Raw genomic sequence first — 8,749 nt, forward strand, 5'->3', positions numbered from 1 at the left:
TTCATTTAAACATTTTTTTCAAGTATAAAGAGTAAGAACATACATATAAAAATTACAAATATATATGTTTGTGTATATATATTGTTATGCGGAATAAATTAGGTTTTAAATTTTTGATTACTTTTATCTTTTTTAAAAAAAAATTCTTTATTTTATTCTTCTTTTTTTATTAAGTTGATTAGTTATTCTATTAATCATTTTGTTAAAACTCCATGCCTATAACAACATCAAATAAAAATAAAATGTAAATTCATTGAAAATTTTTAAAAGAAAATATTTTATCTCATATTTAATATAATTTTTTTTTTTTTTTTTTTTTTTTTTTTTTGTTACTATTGATGGATTTGTAAAAGTATAAAAAGAATCCTTAATTTTATAAATTTCTTCTTCTATTTTTTTAATATCATTTTCTAACTTTTTTGAAATATTTTCATCTTCTTTATATGGTTCTATACAAATTTTGTCTAAATAAAAAGTATGATATGGAAGTAGGTAAGCCAGTATTTCTTTTGCATCATAATACTTTTCATTATTATGGAAAATGTGCGAAAATTGTTTGTCCTTATTTATGTTATTTGAATAAATTTGTTTTTTATCTTCATTGTAATAATTTAAAACTCTTTTACGTTCAGAAGCTAATTTTTTTTCAAAATTAACCAACTTAAAAAAAGGAGTTTTTTCAAGGATATCTCTATCATTCAAATTATCTATGTTATTACTATAAAATTCTTCATTAAGAAACTCTAATGTTTTTTCATAATAATAATCAAAATTTTCTTCTTCTTTTTGCATTTTCTCTTCCATATATCTTTCTTTTATTTTTCCTTCATTATCATAATATTCATTTGTCTTAACTTGAGATACGTCATTTTTGAAAATATGTTTATCTAAATTATTCATATAGTTATAATCTTCATAATTTCCACTATCTTTGCAATTTTTATAAAATTCTGAGTAGTTTTTCTCGTTATTCTTTTTACAATTTAAAAAATTGGTTTCATTTAATTTATTATAATTTAACTTGCATTTATTTTTATTCATTTCTTCTAAATCTTTATCATATTTTATATTTATGCAATTATCATGTAAATTTTCTGTGTTTCTCCTCTTAATTTCATTATCATAAACATTTTTATGAGAGATTTGATATGTATGATTCTTCATATCTTCCATTTCATATATATTATTTGGATGGTTTATCTTTTTATGATGGAATTTAGTATAATTCAATTCATTTTTATAATTATAAATTATGTTATTAGAATCTTTACTTATATTTTTATCACTATTTTCCTTTTGATTAAATTCTGTAGAGTTTTGTATATATGTATATTTATTTATATCATCAATATTCTTTTTATCACCAGAGGTATTTATATTATTTTTAAAATTATTTAATTCATAAGATTTTCTAAATTCTGAAAATATATTATTATTATCTTTTATGTCTTTCTGTTCATTATCCCTATTAATACAGTTATTCTTAAATTCATATAAATGAAAAGAGTTATTTTCCTTATTTTGTGAAATATTTAGTATATTTTTTTTATCTTCTATATTTACATATTTTATAAAATTTGTATTCCTCATATTGCATTCATTAGACGTATTATTATTTTTAAATTCTTCACTATATATTTCATTAGATAGTTCCTTTATTTTTTTATCGTTAACTTTTTCATTTGTTCCATATTCTCTATTTTCTTCATGGTTAACTATCTTATTATTATCAATATTTCCATCATTATAATATGTTAAATTATTCATTGAATTATTTTTTATACATTTTTTATCAAAGTTATCTTCCTTTTTTCTTATTAATATATCCTCTTTCTTATTTGCTTCAGAAGTATTATTTTCACAAAGTTTTTCTTCAATATTGTTTTTATTTATATAATTTTCATTAAGCAAGTTGTTATCCAATGGTATTATATTAATTCCATTTCCTTCTATAACAGAATTATTTTTACTACCGTCTGATATTATACTTTTATTACTATAATTATTGCCATTCAACTCTTCGTAATTATTTTTTTTATTATATTGTATATTACTATCTGAATTGTTAAAATCATTAGAAAAGATTTGTTTATTTTTAAAAGAGTTATTTATATTATATTCATGTAAACTATTAAATCTTGAATTTCCTTTATAATCATTATTAAAAATATTTTTATCCTTGTTGTTTTCTTTGTTTTCATCAACAATATTATTTTTTTTTTCATAACGAAATTTATTTATTTCTGTATTTAAAGAATTATTACTTGAATCATAAAAATAATTATAACTATCTTTTTCTAAACTTAATGATGTCATTTTTTCATCATTTTCTTTTATATTCAACTTATCTAAATTTTTTCTATCATTTAATATATTAGAGTTGCAAATTTTATATTTATCTTTAAAATTTGTTTTTTCATTAAAATTATAATCCATATTACAGTTATCATTTTCATTAATTACTAAATTGTTGATGCAACCGTTATTATTACTATTATCATTATTTCTATTATTACTATCAATGTTATCGTTATCAAAATTGTTATAACTATTACCGATATTACTACAATTATTATTATTGTTATCTGTTTTATCAATGTCGTTGTTAATAGTGCTAGAAATGTTTAAACTATTATTAAAAGTCGTGTTACTAATTTCTTCTATTTTTCTGTTTAATCCATTTAAATTACTTAATAATAAATTTTCATTTTTTTCAAAATTTACATTATCATTTGACATAGTATTCTTATATACTTCTTTACTTGGAATATTTTGATAATCTTCAACATTTTTATGACTTTTTACTTTTTTTTCGTTATTTATATGATAATTTTGTGTTTCCTGTAAATCACATTTCAAAAATTGATTATTAATTTTATCATCTAATTTAGAGAAAGAATTGCAATCATAGAATGACATATTTTTACTATTATTATTTAAACTTGTATTCTTATAGTTAGTATTATCATATTTCATATTTAAATCTAATGAATAATTTTTTTTCGTTATATTTTTTCCTTGTTTAAAATCATGCGTAAAAAAAGCATCATCTAATTTATTATTTAATTTTATTTCTAAATAATCTCTTTGATTTTTTTGTAAATGTTCTTCATCTTTATAAGAATCACTTTCATTTGGTTTTTCTATATTTTTTGTTATTATTATTTCATCATTTTTATTAGAGTAATTTAATATATTTTTATCATTACTATAAGATAAACTATCATGCTTAAAATAACTACCATTAATATCTTCTACGTTTTTTATATCAATATCGTTTTTATTTTGAAGTTTATTATTACTATTTACACTACTATATGATTCATTATATAATATATTCAAATTATTGGTTATATTAATAGATTTTTTATCATTTAAATCACTCCTATTTAAAGGAGTGTTTTTTAAATCATGACAAATATTATTTGGATGAATTGTGTTAAGTGGTTTTTCTTTATTTTCTAAATAATCATTATAATTATTTTTTCTAAAACTATTATTCTGTTCAAAAACAAAATTATCTTTAATATCTTCAAATTTTAATTCTTTATTTTTTTCAATTAATGATGAATTATTGTCAGTTTCATTTTTATTGTTTATTTCATTTATATGATTTTTAAAATTTGTAGACATACTTTCTTCAGGATGTAAGTTTATTTTATTTGTTAATGTTTTATTATTTTTCTCATCTTCTTTAGATATATGTAAATTATTCATATTGTTAATAAAATTTTTATAATATATTCCTATTTTATTACAGCTTAATTACTATATAATTTTTTAAATAAATAATTTATTATTTTTTTTTTTTTTTTTTCTAAAATTTAAATCTTTATTTTAATCTAATATTTTTATAATTTTTTTTTATAAATTTACATTTAATATATAATTTTCTTTGATATTTTAAGGAATAACTTTTATATACTCATAATATAAGCCTCTTTATAGTTCTGTTTAACATGGTAATATATGATTGAAATGATTTTTTTTTTTCTATAAATATTCTCATAATTAAATGTTTTATTTAAAGAACTATTTATTCAAAAGGAACGTAATAAAGCAACTAAAATATTAACTATTATAATTATATATATATATATATATATAATCTTAATTTAAAATAAGAAAAAAAAAGTATATATATATATATAAGAAAAATATATAAAAAAATTATATATCTTAAAAATTTTAATAATTATATATATTTTCAGTTTTGTAAATGAAGAAAAAGTAATTCATTATTATAAAAAAAAAATTTTAATACATTACAAACACATGATGAAAAAAAAAAAAAAAAAAAAAATTAAAATATAAATTAAAATTACATATATTCAAATATTAAAAATATTATAAAATAAGTAAAATACATTACTTAAATAAACTTACTTTTTGTTTAATGATATTTATTTTGGTTTAATATAAAATTTCTTAATTAAGCTTGTAATTTTTAATTCTTATTCATAAAAAAAAAAAAAAAAAATTATGCATGTTTGGTAATAAATTAACCATCTGAAAATAGTAAAAAAAAAAAAAAAAAATAAAAAAATAATAAATAAAAACATAAATAAAAATAAAATAAAAGAAACTAACAAGAAAAAACCAGATTATTTAGGAAGGAATATAAACTGAAAATAAAGTAAAATGATATTCTTAAAAAAAGTTAATTTAAAAAGAAATGTAATAAATATTTAGAAAAGCAATTAATAAAATATATGTATATTTAAAAATAATCTTAAAAAGGTGTCCATATAATTAAAATTTTCAACATAAAAATAAAAAAAAAAAGGAAAATATATATATAATAATATATCTAATACAACTTATTGATAAAATAAATACCAGAAAAAATTTAATGTTTAAAAGATTAATTCTTATTGATTAAAGGTATATATTTTACGTAATGTTTTATTTTAGTATAGTTTTTTCCTAAATTTATTTTTTTATTCAATCTAAATATATAAGAGAAATTTTCTTATATAATTGTAATTAATACTTATATATGTTTGAAATTTTTTTTTTTTTTTTATTAATTTTATAAATAAGGCTAAACTAGAAATATAATGCTTATGTAAAAAATATGGTAAAATAAAATAGTTTCTTTAAAAGGTTAATCTTTAATTACATTTTTTTCGAAATGTAATAATTATAGACAAAATAAATATAGAATCATTATTTCATATATAAATTCAAACTTATTAGTAGTTTTATATTTTATTTTTAAAAAATATTTTTGTATTTCTATTTATTTATAATGTTATTGGTAAGAATAAAGTTCTTAAAAAGGTGTTATTTTAAGAAGTTAAAACTTCAATAGTTTTTTCACAATATTCTATGATAAATTCATGTTTCTATTTTTTTTTTTTTTTTTTTTTTTTTTTTATTGAAATTTAAGAAGTATCATTTATTATTTTTACTTTATTTTTAATTTTCATTTTAAATTTTTATAATTTTTTAATTATGATTTTCTCAAATTTTTTTTTTTTTTTTTTTTTTTTTAACATAAAAAATCATTAAAAATAAATTGTGCTAACATTTTTTTATTGTTTTATTTTTTTTATTTTCAAAAACTAGGTTAATTTAAAAAAAAAGAGACCTAATATAGTAATTAATGAAATAATTTATTGTGTAGAACTTTTTTTTAAAATTACATAATTTTACTTTAGATTTATTATAATCGTAGATTAGTAAAATTAAACTTTTTATTTATACTTAACATTTTTTTTATTAACATTTATATATTTATTAATTTAACTTTTTTTAATTATATTTTTTTCAATACCTTTACTAATAATATTAAAAAACTTTTAACTATAAATAATAAATAATTATTAAAAAAAAGATACATACATATATATACATATTTATAATAACGAATACAATATGGCGGGATCTGTATGGAATAGAAATAGCTGGCATTGGTAATTTAAAAAAAAAACTTAAAAAAAAAAAAAATAAAAAAATAATAAGATTAAGAATATTAATAATAAGAAGAATTAGATTAAAAAAAAAAAAGTAAAAACACAATTTTGTCTCAAAGAAAAATAAAAGTTTTTTTTTTTTTTTTTTTTTTTATGATACACTCTAGGGAAGAAAAAAATTACAATAAATGGGGAGAATCTTATATAAAATCTAAATTAATTAATTTAAAAATTGAAAAGGATAATTTAACTATTTATTTTGATAATATAGACATTTCAGGAAATGTAATTATTAGAAAAAAAGAAAAAAACAATATATAAAATGAAAAAGTATAAAACTTTTTATTTTTAATCATATTAAAAAAAAAAAAAAAATTCATTTTTTTTTTCAGACATGTGTTTCTATAAGAAAAGGAAAACAGATTAGTTCTTTTGAATATATTATTAAATTTCGTTGGTTATCATCGATGAAAACAGATAGTAAAGAACATAGTGGGAATATAGAAATACTTGATTTTTCCAATTGCTCATTGGAAGTATATATATATATATATATATATATATATATATAAATTAAAATAAATTAAAAAATTAAAATAAATTTATTGTTGTAATAATTTTTGTTTTTTTTTGTTTTTTTTTTAAAGGATAATGATTATGAAATAAATATAGAAAAGGACTCTGATAATGAAAAATCAAGAAAAATATATGATATATTAAAGAAAGAAGGAAAACAAAAGATTAAAGATACTTTAAAAAATTTTCCTGAAGATCTTTTAAAGCATGACAAAAATGAATGTAATTGAAAGAAATATATATATATATATATATTTATATATTTACATTCCTACTTGACACAATTTTCATAAAATATATAATTTTTAATGTAAATTCATTTAATATATAAATATGTTTATTCTTTTTTTTTTTTTTTTTTTTTTTATTGCAATTTTTAGCTAGCAAAGAATTGATGATTAAACAAGCAGAAGAAGAAAAGTTGAAAAATATAGAAATACTAAATAGGGATGAAAAGAAGAATGAAAATTTAATAGAAAATTTAAACAAAGATATAAATTGTGAAAAAAAAGAAGGATCTATATGGAATATTAATAATTATCATTGGGAAGAAAAATGTTTAACAAAATGGGCAAAAGAAGAATTAAAAAATACATTAGAAAATTCTTCTATAGAATTAAGTAACAATATTTTTTTACAATTTTTTTATTCAGAAGTAGAAGGTGAAGCATCTTCTAGTTTAAGAAAAAAAAAAAAAATTTTAATTTATGATTTAAAAATAAATAGTGAATGGAAAGCATATAAAAAAAATAAAAATAATGAAATTGAAATTGAAACAAAAGGGCATATAAGTATTAATGAAATAATTTCTGATTTTTCTTGTGATGACGAAAACAAATATAAATATAGCTTTATTTTTGATAATAATACACCTGAACATAAGAATATTAATGATGTTGTAAAATCTGAAGGTCCTAATGAAATAAATAAAATAATTGATTTATTTATTTCAAAAATGAAGGAAAAATAATTGTATTCATACATATCTCAAAAAAAAAAAAAAAAAAAAAAAAAAAAAAAAAAATATTATTGCATTTTTTTAACAAAGAAAAAATTTATTCTTAAAACAAGACTACATGAATTTTAATAGAAATATTCAATAATGTAGATAATAATTTATAATTAAAGAAATAGTTGTTAAGGTTATAATTTATCAAAAACTTTGGTGGATAATAATAATAATTTTAATAATTTGCTATAAATTTTTTTTAATAATTGTTTTGAAGATATTTGATATAATAATAATATCAGTGCTATTAGAAAAAAATATTCCTTAATTTTTGTTTTTATTAAAAAAAAAAAAAATAATAAAATTTAAAATTCTTAAAAAAAAAATATATATTTAATTATTTTTCATTAAATTTAAGGTGTTTCATTTATATTTAATTATTTTCTCCTATATCTAAAAACAAAAAGTTAATACATGTATAATTGTTCCATACAACATTTATGAAATGCGATTTTTAGTTTTGCAAAAATATTTTTATTTTCATTGATAATATAGTAAATCATAAAAATTATGTGTTTAAACATTGTTATATATTTTTTTAAAATATATTACAACAAAGTGAAATATTTATTTTTTAATTAAACTAATTTTTTTTTTTTTTTTCTATTTTTACTTTTGTTATAATTAAAATTGTCTCATTTAAAACCAAAATTAGTTTATAATAATATACTGTGTTATTAATTTTTTATACACAAAAATACACATAAAACGCAAGACAAAAAAAAAAAAAAAAAAAAATGTTATTCTTGTTAGTTATTAAGGGAAAAAATGAATAAAAATAAAAATCAGAAAATAAAAACCTATATACTTGTTTTGTTAAGAGACTACTTACTTTATTAAAGTACACCAGCATTTTTTAGTCTCTCTAGGAGTTTTCCTTCTTCTTTTTCTTTTACCTAAAAAAAGAATAAAATTCAAAAAAATATTTTTTTTATAATTTCATTAATCTTATTTATAAATTTATTTTATTAGTTTTTAGTGTAATTATTTTTACCAAATCATCACATCCACCAACAACTTGTTTATTTATGAAAATTCTTGGTACACTACTTTTTCCTTAAAAAAAAAAAAAAATTTATATGTATGTTTTGGATGGAAACAGATTTTTATAAATATATTTTTATTATTCTACCAGTTAACTCCTTTAAGTATGCTTGTATTTCTGTTACTTTTGGATCTTTTTCAATTTGCGCTACATGCTACAAAAAAAAAAAAAAAAAAAAAAAAAAAAAAAAAAAATTTAATT

At 16.2% G+C, this 8,749-nt stretch overlaps 3 protein-coding genes across 3 annotated transcripts in view; 1 reads left to right on the forward strand and 2 right to left on the reverse strand.

Moving 5' to 3' along the window:
- Positions 1-147: 147 nt before the first annotated feature.
- PGAL8A_00005400 (conserved Plasmodium protein, unknown function) lies at positions 148-3,717 on the reverse strand (the record flags this gene model as incomplete). Its single annotated transcript, XM_028671449.1, has 2 exons — positions 148-216; positions 334-3,717. 2 exons carry the CDS (start codon positions 3,715-3,717, stop codon positions 148-150), a joined length of 3,453 nt encoding a protein of 1,150 aa, XP_028528100.1.
- A 2,163-nt stretch (positions 3,718-5,880) lies between these two features.
- AHA1 (activator of Hsp90 ATPase, putative) lies at positions 5,881-7,464 on the forward strand (the record flags this gene model as incomplete). Its single annotated transcript, XM_028671450.1, has 5 exons — positions 5,881-5,918; positions 6,086-6,203; positions 6,311-6,454; positions 6,566-6,716; positions 6,875-7,464. 5 exons carry the CDS (start codon positions 5,881-5,883, stop codon positions 7,462-7,464), a joined length of 1,041 nt encoding a protein of 346 aa, XP_028528101.1.
- Positions 7,465-8,339: 875 nt separating this feature from the next.
- GRX1 (glutaredoxin 1, putative) overlaps positions 8,340-8,749 on the reverse strand; it is a gene marked incomplete at both ends in the record, with an annotated part of 1,828 nt that continues 1,418 nt past the window's right edge. Inside the window, 3 exons of the mRNA XM_028671451.1 lie at positions 8,340-8,399; positions 8,498-8,559; positions 8,636-8,702. Coding sequence (XP_028528102.1) covers positions 8,340-8,399; positions 8,498-8,559; positions 8,636-8,702 — 189 coding nt within the window. The remainder of the gene's footprint in view (positions 8,400-8,497; positions 8,560-8,635; positions 8,703-8,749) is intronic.

This window comes from Plasmodium gallinaceum (genome assembly GCF_900005855.1).
Source record: "Plasmodium gallinaceum strain 8A genome assembly, contig: PGAL8A_v1_10, whole genome shotgun sequence".
In the NCBI taxonomy this organism is placed as follows: domain Eukaryota; phylum Apicomplexa; class Aconoidasida; order Haemosporida; family Plasmodiidae; genus Plasmodium; species Plasmodium gallinaceum.